Genomic DNA, 18,753 nt, shown 5'->3' with positions numbered 1-18,753 from the left:
CCACTCAAGGCAAGGAGTGGGGTCCTGAGGGCGTAGGGTCTCTGGTTTGATGGCAGTGGGTGTGGGGAGGTCCGCCTTGCCCTGCTCATGTGCTCTCATTCCCCACCCTAGAAGCCCGGATGGTCCCAGCCAGGTGCAATAGGTGGGCCCAGGGCAGCCACCCTGGTCCTGCTAGTCCTCTGCCTGTGGGGAAGCAGTTGGAGGGCTTGCTGCAGGAAATCATGAGCAAGTTCAACTGCCCTGGAGCTCATAGCCCCATCACCACCATGAGCCTCCCCCAGAGCCAGCAGGGGCGCCTGCCCTCAGCGCAGGAGCCAGCGGTGCCCAGCCAGGGCCCCTGGACTGTTTCTCAGCCTGTGCTGTGTGGAGGGTGCCTGCAGACCCACAAGGAGGTGGCTCCAGGGCTCACATGGGCGCGGGCAGGCACTGCAGGGCCCCTGGCCCTCTGACCCCCATCCTGCCTCCTCTTGTGGGCCCTCCCACTGTGCCTGAGGGGAGCCACTTTCCCCAGCCCTCTTCCGCCCTGAACTGCCCCTGGCCCTCCTCAAGACAGCCCAGGCCCAGAGAGACCCAGCCCTTCTGCCCTGGCATTCCTGAGCTCAGACCCCTGGAGCTCGACCAAGATGGGGGGCACAGTTGGGGCTGGATGCCAGGAGACAAGGGCCAGTTGGCAGCTGCCCACGCCCTCTGCAGGCACGCTGGACCGGGACCCAGAGCTTCAGGCACGTCAGTGGCTGGAGGGGCTCTGAAGGGAGATTGGTGTGTCAGGGCCACAAGTTCACCAAGCGCTGACCGATGGGCCCCTGCTCCCAGTGTGAGGCTACTCTGCCCACTAACTGCCTGTGGTGCACTAGCGGCTGTGGCAGAACTACTTCATGGGCAGGGGGGCTCTGTGTTGGCCATTGGCCATGCAGCTGGGTGGCCCAGCAGAGGCTGTCACAGGCAGGCCCCTGCGAGGCCACTCCACCCCCCCCTCCCTGTGGGGACAGATGGGAGCTGCTGCTTCACAGGGGTTTTCACAGTTCCTCCAACACCCCAGGGCGGGTGAGGCCAGCAGGCAGGTGAGCTCTTAAGACCCCCCAAGAGGCCGGGCCCTTGGCCAGACTCCTGTGGCCTCCACCCTTATCCTCTGGGCCCCAGCCACTGCCCTCGCTGAGGCCATTTCCCAGGTCTCTAGCCAGCCCTCCTCAGGCAGTGCAGTGCGTTGGTGCCAAGACCCTCCTCTCCTGTCTGTGCTGGGGCTGTGTGTGGCCCTTAGTGGGATGGGGAAGGGGGAGGAGGGGGGAAAGATGGGGAAGGATGGGCGCTCCCCAGGCGATCAGGGCCTCAGGGTACTTCCCAGCCAGCAAGGCCACCCAGGAGCACCTCAGGCCCTGCCAGGACACCAGCTTGCCGGAGCCACCCACTGCCAATGGCCTGGCTGAGTCATTCCTCCCCGTATTCCTGGTGGGGTCTGGGTGGAGTGAGTAGTGATGGGGCCAGCCAGTGCCTATGCAAAGCAGCCTACAGCTTCCTGGAGCCTGGAGCAAATGCTGAGCCAGAGCCCGGAAACAAGCCTCCCCAAGGGGCCGGGGCCGCCTGGCCCACAGGACAGGCCAGGGCATGCGTGGCAGGCCCATGAAAGTGTGGGAGGCAGGAGGTGGGGGCGTGGACGCTGGGCACAGGGTGGGGAGGCCGAGTCTCGGGGGTAAGCAGGCACAGCGGCCAAGGGTGGCGGCTGTGTGGGGCAGTTCTTTGCCCACCGATGCAAACCGGGGCTCAACAGGGCCCACCATGGAGCCAGAAGGGACGAGGCTACGCCAGCTCCAAGCCAAGGACTGGGCCAGGCTCCGGCTAACGTGCCAGGCCGCCAGGCCACCAGGCCATGAGCTCGGGCTCCCCGCGGTGTGTACGATGGAGGAAGGAGAAGAGGGAGCCCTGGGCCCTGGGAGAGGGTGTGAGGAGCTGAGAGGTCTGGGGTGAAAGAGGGAGGAGGGAGGCCGGTGGAGGGGACAGGGGTGTGTGCAAGAACTCTCGCTCTGGGGCCCAGACCAACCCTTCTGGGGAAAACCACCAAACCGGGCCATAAAATACGAAACACATCTTCTTAAAAGCAACACAAAACTGGCACAGTAGCAAGGAATGACTAGGTCAAGGCCAGGGAGGGACCCCACAGAGCCCTGAGAGCTTCCTTCTGAGGCTCTGCCAGCTCAGGCTGCTGGCGCCCAGGTCCTCAGGCCTCTAGGGTGTGGGGAGCAGAAGACCACCCTTAAGAGGTGTGATAGACACACCTCACTGAAGCAGCAACCCTGAGGGCTATGCCTTCCCTGCCCTGGGGACTGCAGGCGGGGGAGCTCCCAGGTGCTGAGCTATGGGGGGAAATCCCAGAGCACGCAGAGCCTGTCAGCCCCCAAACCATCCATACAAGAAATTCCTGAGAAATCCTGGAGTGGGGGCGGGGTGGGCACCAACGCTTCCCACTGTGGATTTCAAGCGATGCCTGAGCACCTTCCGTGGTAGTTTGGCAGGGCAAAGACCTGCGTTCTGAAGGAATGCAAAGAATCCCCACAATTGATTGTTTAAAGAAAATGAGCTGTTTATCATAAAATGTGAGAACTTGCCAGCAGAATGGGCGGTGGCACAAGCATGAACAGATTAGAATCATCAGACCTCATCAGACGCTGAATAACACTGACTGTATATCTTCAAATACTATTTAGAAATGATAGGCAAGGGAAAGAAACTCCAAAAATGACCCAATACCTTTAAGCAGCACTTCTAAAACAATGAAACTATTATAACTAAACTTAACATTTTAACAGATGGATTAATAGTGTGCTAGACACCAATGAAGACAGAATGAACTGGAAACAGATCAGGAGACTTTCAGAATGCAGCACAGGAAACAAAGTGAACAAATGAAAGGGAGATTCAGGGAGAGACTCAGGTTTAGCAAACATCCCTCTGAGTTCTGGTGGGAAGGAGGGAGGGAGGGCAGGAGATGCGGGCGATTTAAAGAGATAATGGCTGAAAATGTCTCCTAACTGACCAATGCCACAAGTGGCACGTTAGAGGAGACCACGGAACCCCATTACAGTAAATAAAAATAAAGCCACACACCCAGACGCAGCATTGAAACAGGCTTAACAGCAGGCAAATGAGGCACGGCTCACTTGGGAGAGCGAGGAGACCTGCTGATTTTCCGAGAGCAGCAGAAAAAGCCAAGATAGGAGGACAATGCCCTCAAGTGCTGAGACAAATGCCACCAACCTGGACTCGTCCTGCAGAGAAACTATCTCATCCCCCCAAAAGCGTGAAAAAGACATTTGTAGGCCAATAACTAGTCTGAGTGTGTCCCCACCAGGCGCTGCCTAAGGGACATTTAGAGAATGTGTCTGCAGCAGAATGCACGTGGGTAAACCTAAACATCACTGATGTACCAGCAATGGGAATTAAAATGGCTAGTGGGGTTAAAAACCCACAAACAGCAGGACAACAGCAAGAGTCAGAGGGAGTGGGGGCTTCAAGTGTCCCGAGGTTTGGGGGTCATCGTGTTGTCTGGGTGGGGGTAAAAGTACGACTTTCTTAACTTTAGACTTTGATAGCTTAAGCACACGACTAGTGATTTTGAGGCAGCCTCTAAAAGACCAGAAACAGAGTGTATAACCTCCAAACCAGAAAAAGGAAAAAGAGGGCAGGGAGCCATCCCGTGGGCCTTCCTTGAGGAGCCCTTGAAGCTGGGTGAGCACCTCTAGGGGACCTGTGGCTGCATTAGCTCCTACAGGGTCGGAGGCACCCAAGCCCAGGAACAGACACAGCGAGAAACGCCTCCAGCTGGAAAAGCCTAGGAGGGCTCAGCCTCCCGCCCAGGCCCAGGGCTGGGCGCCTCACCCTGCGTGCGCTCAGGAAGGCCCCACGTGGTGTTGGGACAGAGAGATTGTAGGTGGTGAAGCAGGGCCCAGCTGGGCCCCCTGTACTCAGAATGCTCAGGGATGCCCGGTCCCAGTTCCTGCTCCTTATCTTAGAAGATCACCTTGTAGATGCTTGCTAATTACAAACTCTATCGCTTAGCATTTTCCCAGGTTACTCCCCCACCGTTTGGGACCCAGCGCCACAAGATATGACGACATGGGTGGAGGGGGGTGGAGGGGGGTGAAGGGCGTCATGAAATGAGAACAGACTCCCAGGATGTCCTGCAGCCTCTGGGAGAACGCCCTGATTTTCCTTAAATACCCCCAGCCGGTCTGAGAATGTTACAGCAGTGTTTGGAGGTGTTAACCCGCTGCGTTCTCAGACCACCGGTGCTCTGATAATAAATGCTTATTCTATGACCCAGTCGGTCTTATTCTGCTTATTCTCCACAGTTGGTCTATTAGCTGGGTGGCGCAGGCAGCACGAGCCCCGGACTCCTTTGGCCTCGGGTTACAGTGGCACTACATCTATATCTTCAGTTTGAGATTTGGATCTCTGGTGTGGTTTGATTTGACGGGTGTGGTTTGGCTTGGGGCTTTTTGAAAACTTTTCTTTCTCCCTTCCTTCCTGCTGGGCCTTACTGCTTCTGCTTGCTGTGCACGCCACTTTCAAAGTGTCTATTTGCTTCCAGCCCAGTGCTGGCCCTGTGACTTGGGAGAGGTTTTACATCTGTGTGGGATTCACACCTGGCTCCAACTTTAATCTACATAACATATGCAAAGGTTGCCAATAACTGGTTTAACTGCACCTTCCCCTACCCCAAGGACAAAGCCAAACTCAACAGAAAATTCCACTATGGCGGAAGCAATTTACATCCTGGTTAGAAAATATAAAACTTGAGACCAAACAAAGTCTCCACCCAGTAGTTTGCCGTAGTTCCCAGCAGATTCTGCCCAGCGGACCCTCCTCTGACTTCAATGAACCTTCCTTTTATATTTCTACCTGACTCATGAAATCTTTCACGGCCTGCGAGCAAGCAGACACAACACGTGGTGCCCTCAGCTGGACAAGGCAGCTCCTAGAAAGGTTGTGGATTTGAGCCCAGAGAAGCCCGATGTGTCCGAAGCACCTAGGACTACATGTAGAGGGCGTGTGGATTTGGGAACACAAAGTTAGCGAGAATACACACGTGAAAAAAATGTCCTTTTGGAAAAGTGATATTGCAAAAGGACTGACAGCCGGCAAGAGGGGCGGTGCTTCTGCCTCGTGCAGACCTGACCACCCAGCTTTCTAAGGCCAGAAGAAAACGCCCCCCTCACGCACAATGTGCTTTCGTGTCCTTCATGGAAGGCCACGGAGGATGATGTTTTGGAACTTTCAGAGGGCAGAGCCGAGACTTGCTGCAGAAATGGAGTCAGGAGTGTAATCACAGTGATACAGGCCAATGAGTAGCCCCCCCACACACTGAAAAACTTTTAAGTTTTCTTTCCAGAAGGACTTTTAAGTTTCCTTCTCCTTAAGTGTCCTCTGCCCCAGTCTTTCAGCTCCTCCCCCTGCTTTAGGTAATTACCCTACAACTTGTGATTCATACTTGACTGTAATCATTGAAGCCTAATGTTCTCTCCTACCAGGTCGGGGCCCAGCTCCTGCACAATTGACGCCACCTGAGTGACTGGTTGATCGGCCACAGGGTCTATAGAGCTAATGGATTTATTAATTAAAGTCAATTTTTCCTTATTCAGGGACCTTGGGATACAGAGGATACCCCAGCAAGATTGCCAGTCCCAACCAAAGAAGCCAGCACGGTCTTCCAAAAGGATCTCGGGACCCCTTCCTCTCATCTAAGATCAGATAAGGCGAGAGTTCCATGAATCCCCCAATATGTCCCAATAGGTGGGTGGGGACAGCTCTACGCCCCTGCCCAGCAGGAAGCAGATACAGAAGAAAAGACCTTCTGTCCCTTAACTTCCCATAGAGATTTTATGGGGATCACGTCTCTCAAAGGGAGAACAAGGCAGGCAGTTAGAGACAGGCATCGGGTCTCTGCGTTCCTGCATAATCCACAGAATGTGACCAACCGCCCAAAAGACCTCCCCTCTCTGCCCAAAACGTCCCCTTTTCATTGTAATTATCTACCCCTATGTGGGGACAGAGCCCCAGAGAGCAGTTTCCAGGCTCTCGGCCTCACGAGGAAAGGTGCTGGCTCGGCCTCATGAGGAAAGGTAGATGGCCATCAGCTGTGACTAGTTGGCCATCAGCTGCTACTGGTTAGCCATTAGCCACTGATATAACTGCCGTGGCTACACTAGCAAGCGTGGACTGCAGCTAGCAAGTGGGGTTGCTTGGCAGAGAAGTGGATGGCGGGTTGCGGATCGTGTGGCTCCTGCCTCCTGTGTCTCCAACCCAGCCGCCAGCGAGAATATAGTGGTGTGACTCCCCTACCTATGGCTCCGTAGGTGTTCCTTTTAGGCCTCACGGTGTCCTGCGTTCTTGTGTGGGGAGCAGGAGCTGAGACCCTGCATGACACCCTGCATGACACCATATGAGGAACAAACGGGTACAAAATACCCAACTAGATTAAACCAGCCACTGAAACCTGTGCAGTAAAGTCCACAACTACCTTCATTTCACCTGGGCCTCATTATACCATCATTACAATATCATACATATGCCGGGAAGTTCATTAATATAATTATAACAGACTGAATTCTGGGAAGGAACATGCACAGTATAAAAAGAGGAGATAATACTCTCTTGTCAATCACAGGTGTCAATCAAGTGGTCCGACACCCGGAAAGGAACAGCACATTCTAAAAAAAAAAAAGGGATGAAAACTCCAAGTCCTCGCCGGTCAGCAACTTTGAACCTTGCTTTTGCTCAGGGGCCCACTCCAAACCCTTTGGAGTGTACTTTTTCTTTTGATAATAGCCTTGAGCCATTTTCTCTGCTCGGGTCCTCTCCTATCTCTTTGGAGTGTACTATCTTTTTTAATATACTCCTTTTTCACCACTTTATTTCTGTGCCTTGTTCAATTCTTTGCTCGAGACGCCAAGAGCCTGGACACCGCGCCAAGAAGAGTCCACTCTCCAATAACAACAGCACAGAGCCTGCCCCTGAGAGGGGCTGAGGGTTTGCCTGTGGGATCGCAGAGTGCCGTGGACCAGCTCCCCATCCTATTCTACCATGCGGTGTGTGCACGTGTGCGCACGTGTGAGCATGTGAGTATTGTGTGTGTGAGCATGTGTGTCAGCATGTGTGAGCATGTGTGCATGAGAGCATGTGTGTGAGCATGTGTCCGTGTGACAGCATGTGTGTGAGCATGTGTGCGTGTGACAGCATGTATGTGAGCATGTGTGTGAACATCGTGTGCGTGTGAGAGCATTGTGTGAGAGCATTGTGTGAGAGCATGTGTGTGAGAGCATGTGTGTGTGAGCATGTGTGTGAGAGCATGTGTGAGCATGTGTGCGTGTGAGAGCGTGTGTGAGCATGTGTGCGTGACAGCATGTGTGTGAGCATGTGTGCGTGTGACAGCATGTGTGTGAGCATGTGTATGTGAGCATGTGTATGTGTGAACATTGTGTGCGTGTGAGAGCATTGTGTGAGAGCATGTGTGTGTGAGCATGTGTGCGTGTGAGAGCATGTGTGTGTTGAGCATGTGTGCACGTGAGAGCATGCGTGTGAGCGTGTGTGCATGTGTGTGAGCATGTGTGCATGTGACAGCATGTGTGTGAGCATGTGTATGTGAGCATGTGTATGTGTGAACATCGTGTGCGTGTGAGAGCATTGTGTGAGAGCATGTGTGTGTGAGAGCATGTGTGAGCATGTGTGCGTGTGAGAGCATGTGTGTGAGCGTGTTTGAGAGCATGTGTGTGAGCATGCGTGCATGTGAGAGCATGTGTGTGAGAGCATGTGTGTGTGAGAGCATTGTGTGAGCATGCGTGCATGTGAGAGCATGTGTGTGAGAGCATGTGTGTGTGAGAGCATGTGTGAGCATGTGTGCATGTGAGAGCATGCGTGTGTGAGCATGTGTGCATGTGTGTGAGCATGTGTGTGCACTCAGGTGGATCATACGGGAGAGGTCCTCCTCAGGTCTCATGTGCTCCTTCAGTCTTTCCAGGTACAGCAAGGCCCCAGCCACCCTTCACCTGGGCCATTGATCGTGGCGAAGTAATGTCTCCCTCCAGGACACTGCTTACTGGAGAAACAGTGAGTTCCCTGAGCTCATTGTATGTATTCGGTCCACCTGGGCCACAGTGTGTCACCACTGTGGAGCTGACACACACATGCTGATGCTTATGCTGGGCCATCAGTGATACAGTCCTTCATCTCTGCCCCAGGAGTCTCGTGTCTTCTGCCAGCTTCCACAGGCTAAGTTAATACTTTCTAAGGAAGGATCCCAGACTGGACAACCTGTCTTTCTGGCTTGTAGTTATTCAGCGGAAGAGGGATGGTGTGGAATCCTGGACCTGGAGCCTGTGCTGGGACTGAGCAGGCTTTTGGAGCTGGGGCTGTAAGTGTATTTTGTTTGTCACAGGTAAGTGAATACTGGTGATCAACAGATTGGATTGTCACATAGTTGGTTATTGTTAAGAACACATTCCTCCTCTCCCCGCCAGCTGCAGTGTGTCGTTCTTCACCCACTGACTTGAGTTTGGCCAGTGGGATGTGTGCAGATGTCATGGGAGTAGAAGCCTTTGTGCACGGGCATGGCTTGGCTTGTCTCTTGTCTTTACACCATCTGCCACGTGAAGAAGACACCCTGGGGGTCCACTGGTCCCAGAACAAGGACACACATGGGGCAGATCTGAACCCCACCTGCAGCCTGGAGCCCCGCTCATCATTTCCCAGGAGCACCCAACAGTGCTGCAGCCGACCAGAAGACATGTGAGACATAAACACTTGTTGAAGAAGTACCACTGAGGTTGGCAAAGGGGCTGTTTTGTAGCATTATTGCTGCAGAAACATGAAAAATAAAGGCAGACAGACAACTGGAACAGAGTCAAGTCCAAACAGCGAACATCATATATGCAGTCACCTGTTTTATGATAATGGTACAGCACAGTGAGGGAAGCACAGTGTCTTCAATATAGAAACATAATGACTCTTAACATCACACCAGACACTAAAACAATTCCTGATGCAATACAGATCTACATGTGAAGGTCAAACACTACAACTAATATGGATACGTTTAGAAAAATATATTTATAAGAAAACGGAAGTGCAATTTTTAGGACTTTGAGATAGACAAAAATTTCTCAAACGGAAAACAAAAGTGCTAATCATAAAATAAAAAATTAATATTGAAATATACTGAAATTAATCATTTATGTGTATCAAAAGATGTGATTAAGAGCATGAAAGACAAATCACAGAATGAAGAGACACTTTTAATACCTATACCCACCAAAGGACTTGTATCCAGAACTACTACAAGTCACTACTAGAATGGCTAAAATAAAATACAGATAATATCTAGTGTTGACAAGAGTATGGAGCAACGGGGACACTTGCACATTGTGGTGGGAGGGACACTGGCACAGTCACCGTGGGAATTCCTTAGGAGTGTCTACCAAAGCTGAGTGCATGACCCAGCAACTGCATTGCAAGAGAAAGGTGTACACATATTTACCAAAGTCAAGAATGTTCTTAGCAGCACTGTTTGGCATAGTCTGAACGAGAAACAACATAAATGTTTACCAACAGGAGAATGAATGAGTCAATGTGGTTGAGAATGAATTTTAACGACATCCAAGAAAGTAAATCCAGCCATATAGCAAACCCAACATCAAGTTGGATTCAGTCCTGGAATGCAAGGTTGGTTTAACGATCAAAAATTGATTGATATTATTCACCACTTTAATAGTACAAATGAATAAAAGGTGATGATAGCCTCAGATGCAAAAAAGTTCTTGAGAAAATCCACTACACATTTATAATAAGAATCCTTGGTAAGGATTAAAAGAAACTTAATATGCTAGAGAGTCTATACATTTATATCTATATATCATACCTATATCTTTATAAAGACCTAGAACAAATGACATTCTAAATGAGGAAAGGTTAGAAACAGTCCCTTTAAAATGGGGAGCTCAACAATGGTGCCCGACATTGCATAGGCAGTTCTAGCCAGGACAGTAAAACAAGACAAAGGCATTAGAGGCAACCAGGCTGGAGTGGAAGGCAGAAGGCTGTTTGTAGAAAACTCAAAAGAATATACAAATATTTAGGAATAATGAGAGAGTTTAGAAATATGGTTGTACAGAAGATTGACATGTAAGAGTCAGCGCAATTTATACACCAGCAGAAACAATGAGAAAAGTCAGAGATGACAACATGGGCAGTAGTATCAGAACATCAAGTAACTAAGAATAAATCTAATTAAAAATGTATAGCATCTCTATTGGGAAAATTAGGAAAAAAATTTTTTTCAGATAAAGAAAGTGAAAATTATAAAATTTAAAGATTTAAATAAATGGAGAAATATACCATGCTCATAGGTAGGAAGATATGATTTCATTAGTTAATTCCCCCAAAATGGATCTGTGGATTCAATGGAAATCCAACCAAAATCTCAGTAGGAATTTCTGTGGAACTTGATAAAGACAATTATGACATTTGTACAGACAGGAATGAGGCCAAGAAGGACCAGGACCATGAGGAGGATGAGCAGAGAGAGTCAACTTACCCCACCCAATATTAAGACAGCTTGTCATGGGTGCAGGAGATGAAACTATACCAGTGGAACAGACCAGATGGTCCAGAAACAGACCTCCACATGTACACAAGTGGGATATCAGTTCATGGGAAGGGGAGAAAGGGACTTTTCAATATATAACTGAAAAAAATTGCTCTCCAAAAGGACAAGGATAACATTTGAATCTTACCTCCCACCATATGCAAAAATCAACTTCAGATGGATTAGGACTCACATGCCAAAAACAAAATTTGAAACTCTTAGCAATAAATGGAGGCAGATAATCTTTTAAACTTCAGGGAAGGAAAATTTTCTTAAGACAAAAATAGCACTGACTAAAACAGTCTGATAATTTTGGTCACATTAAAATTCACGGTCTTTTTTTATTTCTTCATCAAAATATGCCTGTTAAAAATGGGAAACACAAATCACAATTCACAATAGTTACTCCCAGTAACTCTGAGCACAAATAACCCCATAAAACAGGCAAAAAACATGAAAAGACATTTCCAGAAGAGGTAATTTACATAACCAACAAACACATACTGAGATGTTTAACATAATCAGAGAAACGCAAATCAAGATCACTACAAGATACATTCTTAAATCCATTTGGTGAAAATTAGAAAGTCTGATGACTCGAAGTGTTGATGATTCTGTGGATCTGTGCAATCCCTCCCACCTGCGTGGTGAGAGCAGAAATTGTTTCAAGCACTTTGGAAACCAGTTGGTTGTCATCTCCTGAAACTGAGCGCTCACATGTGCCGTGAGCTTGCAATCCCATCCCTAGGCTTCTACTCACAGGAAACGTTGGCACGTGTACACAAGAGACACGTGTGAGAACATTCTTAGAGGTGCAGCTCACAAAGCAGACCCTGGAAGCAATCTAAATGCACAACCACAGGAAAGTGGATCAATAATGGGGATATTCTCACACAAAGAAGCGAGCTACAGTGACTTGTAGCAATATAGATAGATTTTAGCAACTTGATATTTAGTGAAAATGTTTGATGGCCTTCTTTTAAAAAATGGCTAAAATTAAAAATCTTTTAAAGAGTACACATAGATGCAAGAAAACTCATCAAAAAGGAAAGCAAGGGTATGATAAGTATGGGATTAAGGATAACGGTTAAAAAGTAAGAAAGGGTAACAGTTACTTCAGGGGGAGATGCAAGGAGATGGAGTGGCCTGATGGGAGGGGTGCATACAGGTCACTGTTTGCAGGTTCTAAGTACATTATTAAAACTAAATAAAAGTGGGCCATGCAAGGACAAACAAACTGTCATGAATCAAGGATTATGATTAATCGGAGTATATATATCTGAGATGCAATGAGATGAGAAAAAAGAATGGAATGAAGGAAGGCCCTGAACAGTGAAATGAAATGAAATGATGAAATGAAATGAAATAAATAAAATGAATAAAAGATATAATGAATGCCAGGAAAAAGTTCATCAGATGATAAAATTGTGTATGTGAAAAACCCGAAAGAATCTTCAAATATGTTATTAGAATCAATAGAAATGGTAGCTGGATCATTGGATTAAAAAATATTTTCACAAAATCAATTTCATTTCTATCATCCAGCCACAATTTGTAGAAAAACTAAAAAGTTGATATTATTTATAACAGAATAAAAGATAAAACACACATCGATCTAAATCTAACCAAGAAAGTGCAAGACAATTATAAAGAAAATTCTAGGAGTTTATTGAAAGACATTCTAGGATAAGGAAATGAAGAGATATACCATGTAAGACTCAATAATATAAATAAATCCGTTCTCCCCAAACTGATACATGAATTTAACTCGATCTCAATAAAAACCTTTTAATTTTTATTTACTTATTTTTTGGTGGATCTTGACAGTCTGATCCTACAACTTTATGGAAGTACAGGGGGGTCGAGAATGGCCAAGTCATTTCCAAACAAGAAAAACAAGCTTGTGGGTCTTGCCTGAGCAGTGCCAAGACACCCTGCAAAGTGACAGAAATGGAAACATGTGGCACTGGCCCAGAGCAGATGGACAGACCAAGGGAGCTGACCAGGAAGGGCAGAGACACCACCACACGGGAGCGGTGGCCAGCAGAGTGGAGGCGGAGCTTCCCGATGGGGGCCTGTTGGGCAGCCATGTCTCACAGCACTTGCCAAATCAATTCTTGGAGCATTCAAGACCAAAATGTATGAGCAGTGCTTCTAGAAGACACCACTGGAGATGATCTTCACAACCTCAGGTAACAACACCAGCCACAGAAATCACCAACCACAGAGGCAAAGGCTGCCCAAATTGAGTTTATTAAAATTAAGGTTGCTTTACATCAAAAGACACCGTAAAGGAACGAAAAAACAAATCATAAAGTGGGAGACAGCATTTGTGAGGCAAATCAACTGAAAGAGAATCCAGAACACACAGAACTCTCACAAATCAACAAGAAAGAGAGCCATAACTCTAAGGACAACTGGACAAAAGACTTGAGAGGGTACTTTCCAGGACAGGACACCTAAGTGGCCATCATACGTCTGAAAATGGGCCATTTTACTGGCAAGTACAAACATGTAGGTGAGCGCCCTCTCTCTCTCTCTCTCTCTCTCTCTCTCTCTCTCTCTCTCTCTCTCTCTCTCTCTCTCCAGAGGCAAACATCGGATGTCCACGGACGCCACCTGCTGCGATCCTTCTGGCCACACTTACAATACCCAGGGCACTGGTGGAACCGTCTCATCACCTCCACCAAATTCAAGTCCACTCGGAATCTGTGAAATAGGGTCTCTGAGGATGTAATCAAGTTAAGAAGAGGGCACCTGGGGGGGGACTGATCCAACAACGGTGGCCTTATAAGAGGGAGACTGGGACACGGACAGGTTGGGGGTGCGTCTATAAGCCAAGGGACGCCAGGGGTTGCCAGCAGTCAGCAGAAGCAGGAAGAGAAGAAGACTGCTCCCCACAGCCTGTGGCAGAGCAGTTCCTGCCCCCCTGGAATGCTGGCCGCAGGCACTGGGAGGGAGTCGGTTCTGTTGTTTAAGCCGCTGTCGCCACGCAGCAGCTTAACCATTTATTTCCTTGTATCTGCCCCCAAAGAAAGGAGAGTCTGTAACACGGATCCTTTCAGGGACTTTGCTAAACCTTTGTGTTTGCACCTTATGCCTCCCTGTTTGGTCCCAGACAGATGACTGGACAGTCAATGACGAGTAAGATTCCTCATGGAAGGAACAACTCAAGCCAGACGCAGTGGCGTGGGGACCAACAGGAGAACCCACGCGGTTCACAGAGGTGGGCACAGCCCCCACCTTCCTCAGGCGAAGGAAAGCCTCAGCCTCTGTGGCTGCATTCCTTCCCAAAACCTGCAAGGGAAGTGATTCAATGATGTGCTCTCCATCTATTCATATGCATATAGGTTTTGTCCCTTGGGCTGCCTGCAGGCAAGGGTGATTGACTTGAATGGGTTCCTATTATGATGTGTGGGATTCACAGACCTTGAGATTGACCAGCTTTATCTCCTTTACTTCCCCACCAAACTAATTAAAGCTGATGCAAGGCTCTATTGGGGCTTCCAGTCCTTGAGATTGGGGGTCCCTTGGTCTGCTTAAACTCTATTCATGACTACTGTCTTTTCTTAACTCTGCGCCGCCCTCCTCGCTCCCCACAACTCTTGTCACGCGGGACGCGACAAGCCGCCAAGTCTGGAGCTTTGTTAGAACAGCTAATGAGCTGTGTGCATCTGGCCGGTGGGCAGGTCCCTCCAGGAAAGCGTCTGCCTGTTGAGAGCAGCACAGTATACCATGGAAGAGGAGACACTTCCTCAAAATAGTGGAAGATCTGGAAATCACCCAGATTTCCAGAGGCGAGTTGCTAAGGGGTGGGGCTGATGGGCCTTGGTGACAGAGGGGCATGGGGAGAGGAGGGCAGACAGCACTGGCAGGACTGGGCAGCGATCCACATGTGTGTTTGTCCTACAGACATTTGCTGAGCACACGCTCTGTGCCATCACAGCCCTCAGAAGCTTACGATCTGGGGGAGACAGATGCCCAGCAGACAGATGGACAGATGGGCAAAGGTGCTGCTGGTGCTGGGGCCAGAGAGGGGCAGAGAGAGACCCAGAGAGACCCCGGGGCAGGCAGTGGGAACGGCAGGTCCAGGTATGTCTGGGGAGGTGAGGGCCACGGGGCAGAGCAAGGCGGGACATGGGCCTGACCCGTGACTTTCCATCACACGTACTCTCTGGGCCACTACTGAAAGCAGTGGGGTGCAGACAGCACCCGGCCATCCCCAGGACTCAGGCTGCCCCACCCCGTCTCCCTGTGCTCCCGGCCCAGGCCCGGCCCCCAGGCCATGCGTGGTCAGCTCCATCAGGAAACCAAACACAACAGCCCAGTGATTGCTGGCCCGCCTGCCCGTGGCACTTGGCGCTGTTCAAATCTCGATTTCAACCCCCCCACTCACACTACATCCCATGAGACAGCAAGACAAAGGCTGTCACCCACCTGCTCCTGCAGAGGGTACCCTGGTGCTCAGCCAGCCCCTGGAACTGGGGTGGCAGGACCCCCACTATCCTGACAACCTGGCTGGGTCCAGGCCAGGCCCAGGGTGCCCCACCCCCACCAGCTCCTTGCACCGCCAAAGGCCCTGCCTGGCCCTGCAGGACGAGCCCAAGCCGACAGGGCAGGGGACAGGCCCAGCTCCCCAGTTACCTGATGGCCGGGCTGGCTGACAGAGTGTGCCCTCCATTGTCCCAATGCTCGGAAGCATGGACAGCAGTGAGTGTTCCTTAAATCCGCTTGTATCTGCGTGTCTGTCGCACCTGGCTTTGGTGAGACCCGTTTTCGCGGCCTTATTGTCCACATGTTGAAAGTCACAGGCGGGGTGCTCTACCCTCCCGCCAGACTCAGCGTGGATGGACTTGACTTTGCAGCTTCTCACGGCTGGCCTCTTCAAGGGCTTGGGCAAGGAGCATGAGAGGACCTTAGCGTCTTTCAGTTTCACGTCTTGCTGGGCAGACGTCTGTGAGGGTTCTGGCGTTGGGCCTGGTGAGGCCAAGGGACACCTCACTTTTGGTGGCTGAATGTCCAAGACCGAAGATGGAAACTTAAAGCTGGAAATGGGAGGCATGTGCTTCCTGGCTTTCCTCACACTGAGGCCTTCCACACAGAGGTTGGGCCCATGGGATGGTGGCAGCCCCACAGCAGGCTGAGGAGGGGTGGGTGAGGTTAGGGGCACAGGACCGGCCCCTCGCAGGGCCCAGCCTGGCGGCCAGGCTAAGGCCTCAAAGACAAGCATCGGCCACCCTTCCCGACAGCTGGGCTGCCCACCGGGTCGCTCTTCCATGGCAGCCTGGTGCAGGGTCCCACCCACAGAGCCAAGGTCACCCAGCCTGGCCCCCGGCCTTGCAGAAAGGCTGTCTGCGGGGAGCAGACCCCTGGAAAGACCCTTGAAAGAGGGCATAGTTTTCACTGAGGAGAAGGAGGAGGATGCTACACATCCACAGAGGAACAGCCTACAAGGACCTGGAAGCCATGGACATCCTGCCAGCCCGAATCAGGGGGCCCCCTGCCTGGTGGCCACAGACGTGGGGGCTGGGCAGAACTAGGAGGAAGGCGGGGCGGCCCCGGGGAGTCTGGAGTGACCCCTTCACCCTGTTCGCAGGAGGTGGCCTCTGGGAGGCACCAGGCCCTTGGGACATGGGGCCTGAGGACGGGATAGTGGTCCTCCCTGTCAGGCAGGGCTGGGGTTTGTGCCACTTCCCTGGGCAGGAGGCACAGGTGTTCCCGACTCCCCCTAAGCTCAGTTCCCCCCCAGCACCCCCACACACCCCTAGCACCCCTACACACATACCCCAGCACTGCCCCAGCACCCCCACACACACACCCCAACACCCCCAGCATCCCCCACACCCCTCATCACCCCCCACACACACCCCAACACCCCCAGCATCCCCCACATCCCCCATCACCCCCCACACACACCCCAGCACCCCCCCCACACCCCAGCATCCCCCCACACACTCCAGCACCCCCACACCCCCCAGCACCCCCCCACACCTCCTAGCACGCCCACACACCACCCCCCCAGCACCCCCCACACCCCAGCACCCCCTGCACACCCCCCAGCACACCCCCACACACACCCCAGCACCCCCCACACCCCCAGCACCCCCCATACACCTCCCAGCACCCCCATACACACACCCCAGCACCCCCCACACACCCCCAGTACCCCCACACACACACCCCATACACACACCCCAGCACCCCCACACACACACCCCAGCACCCCCCATACACCTCCCAGCACCCCCATACACACACCCCAGCACCCCCCACACACCCCCAGTACCCCCCCACACACACCCCAGCACCCCCATACACACACCCCAGCACCCCCCACACACACACCCCAGCACCCCCATACACACACCCCAGCACCCCCCCACACACACCCCAGCACCCCTACCTGTCTCCACAGGAGCTCGAAGTTGCCGACGTCACAGCAGCGGTCGTCCCTGCGACCCACCACCACGCTGATGATGTCCTCCTGCACCTGTGGGCAGAGCTGGGCCGTGACAGGCGTGGATGGGTGCATGGTGGGGCTGGAGTTGATCTCAATGAGCCAGGGCCTGAAGTCGCGCCCAAGCACGAAGTCTGCGCCGTATAGCTCGAAGCTGTTCCTGCGCGGCTCCATGCAGCCCTGGGCCACCTGCATGGTGTCGGCCACCACCCGCTTCATGGACGGGTAGATGACGCTGCCCCACATGGACCCCTGGCCCCTCTGCTGCAGGTACTCCTGGAACCGGCTGCTGGTCCACATGTTGTGCTGCGGCAGAAGCGGGCTACGGCCCTTGTCGTTCTTCAGGTGCTTCTGAATGGAGTTGTTGCACAGGTGGATGGCACTGCAAGGTGAGGCCAGGTCAGGCCAGCCGCCCCGGGACCTGGACCCCACCCCTGGCATGAGGCCGCACTCCGACGGCTCCCCTCCTGCTGACCCTCCGTCCTGCTTGGGGGACCAACACACTGTGCCTGGGGGACAGCAGAAGCCCAGTGCGCAGGCCACCAACCAGGAGCCTCTGGCAAGGGACCACCTAAGGGAGCCTCAGTTTCCACACTGGTTTATACCAGTCGAGCTAGTCTTCTGGGAAAGGTTCAGAACTGTGAACTTTTCAATTAATTCGTTTATAGTCTGGCCTTGTTCTAAGCAGGATATAGACAGTAACATCTAGGAGGTTATAAAGCACTGGGTCCTGTCACGGTCATTTTCATTTAAATGAGTCCGGGGGTCTTCCAGCTGGTTCTGGGTGGCGAGAACAGCCCTGTGACTGTGGGTAACTTACACTCAGTAAGACATGAAAGAAGGAACAAGAGGCAGGTACATAGAAGAGCCTGGAAACCAGAACATTGGGGTTGGGGACTGGACATGTATATGTCCTCAGCTTTTTGTCAGGACGTGCCAGACTGGGCGATACCCATTCAGGACCAATCTCAGGGATTCTCCTATCAGCCTGTGAGGGTGTCCCAGCCGGAGAAGCGGGACTCAGGGAGTGTAAGGGAGGTGCTTTCTGGGTTTTCTGAAGATCCACACTTTGTGGGAGTGCAGAGTGCTGACTCTGTGCCCGTCCGTGGAGAGCAGGTCGTTTAACCACCCAGAACCTCAGAGTCCCCATCTGAGACTCACATGGTGGTGGGTGACACCAGACACGGCCTGGGCACCCCCCGTACATGTGGAACCAGGCATCACGTTCCAGGTACTGGGGGAAGCACCATGTGCCCTCGCCCCCAGCGGTGCTGAGCTGACACCCCTACTGACCTGTCCAGATTGTCCAGGGAGAAGCGCTGTGTGGAAAACCGCAGGTAGCTGTCCTTGTAGAACCAGATGGTCAGGGGGTTCCAGTCGGTGACCAGGAACCACTGCCTGATGTCGAACTTGGTGTCATAGATGAGCAGTGGTGTCTCGATGTACTTCTGCACCACCCACTTATTGTCCTTGGCAGAGAGATGGTCTGGGGCCACCAGCTCCAGGATCTCCTCCACGCGGTTCATGCACACTATGTCTGCGAGAGGCCAGGGGCTGTGGGCTGTGGTCCCACAGCGGGCAGCACGGCTGGGTGGTGCAGGTGGGGAAGGCTTTGCCCTCAGGCCAAGGCTGCAGCCTGTGCGGCCCCCACGACTCCAGAGACAAC

The 18,753-nt window shown here is 51.9% G+C and overlaps 1 protein-coding gene across 7 annotated transcripts in view; it reads right to left on the bottom strand.

Annotated features, from left to right (window-relative positions):
* The window catches only part of TTLL8 (tubulin tyrosine ligase like 8), a 46,389-nt gene that overhangs the window by 1,028 nt on the left and 26,608 nt on the right, over nt 1–18,753 (bottom strand). For all 7 annotated transcript variants that reach the window (XM_074326626.2, XM_088795711.1, XM_088795713.1 and 4 more), the window contains 3 exons: nt 18,381–18,624; nt 17,034–17,469; nt 15,275–15,770 (listed from right to left, as the gene is read on the bottom strand). In XM_074326626.2, coding sequence (XP_074182727.1) covers nt 15,275–15,770; nt 17,034–17,469; nt 18,381–18,624 — 1,176 coding nt within the window. The remainder of the gene's footprint in view (nt 1–15,274; nt 15,771–17,033; nt 17,470–18,380; nt 18,625–18,753) is intronic.

Source organism: Rhinolophus sinicus, chromosome 1 (genome assembly GCF_057876585.1).
Source record: "Rhinolophus sinicus isolate RSI-liver-muscle chromosome 1, RSI-T2T, whole genome shotgun sequence".
Classification (NCBI taxonomy): Eukaryota; Metazoa; Chordata; class Mammalia; order Chiroptera; family Rhinolophidae; genus Rhinolophus; species Rhinolophus sinicus.
The sequence above is the reverse complement of the archived record's forward strand: the minus strand, read 5'-3'. Positions and strand labels throughout refer to the sequence as shown.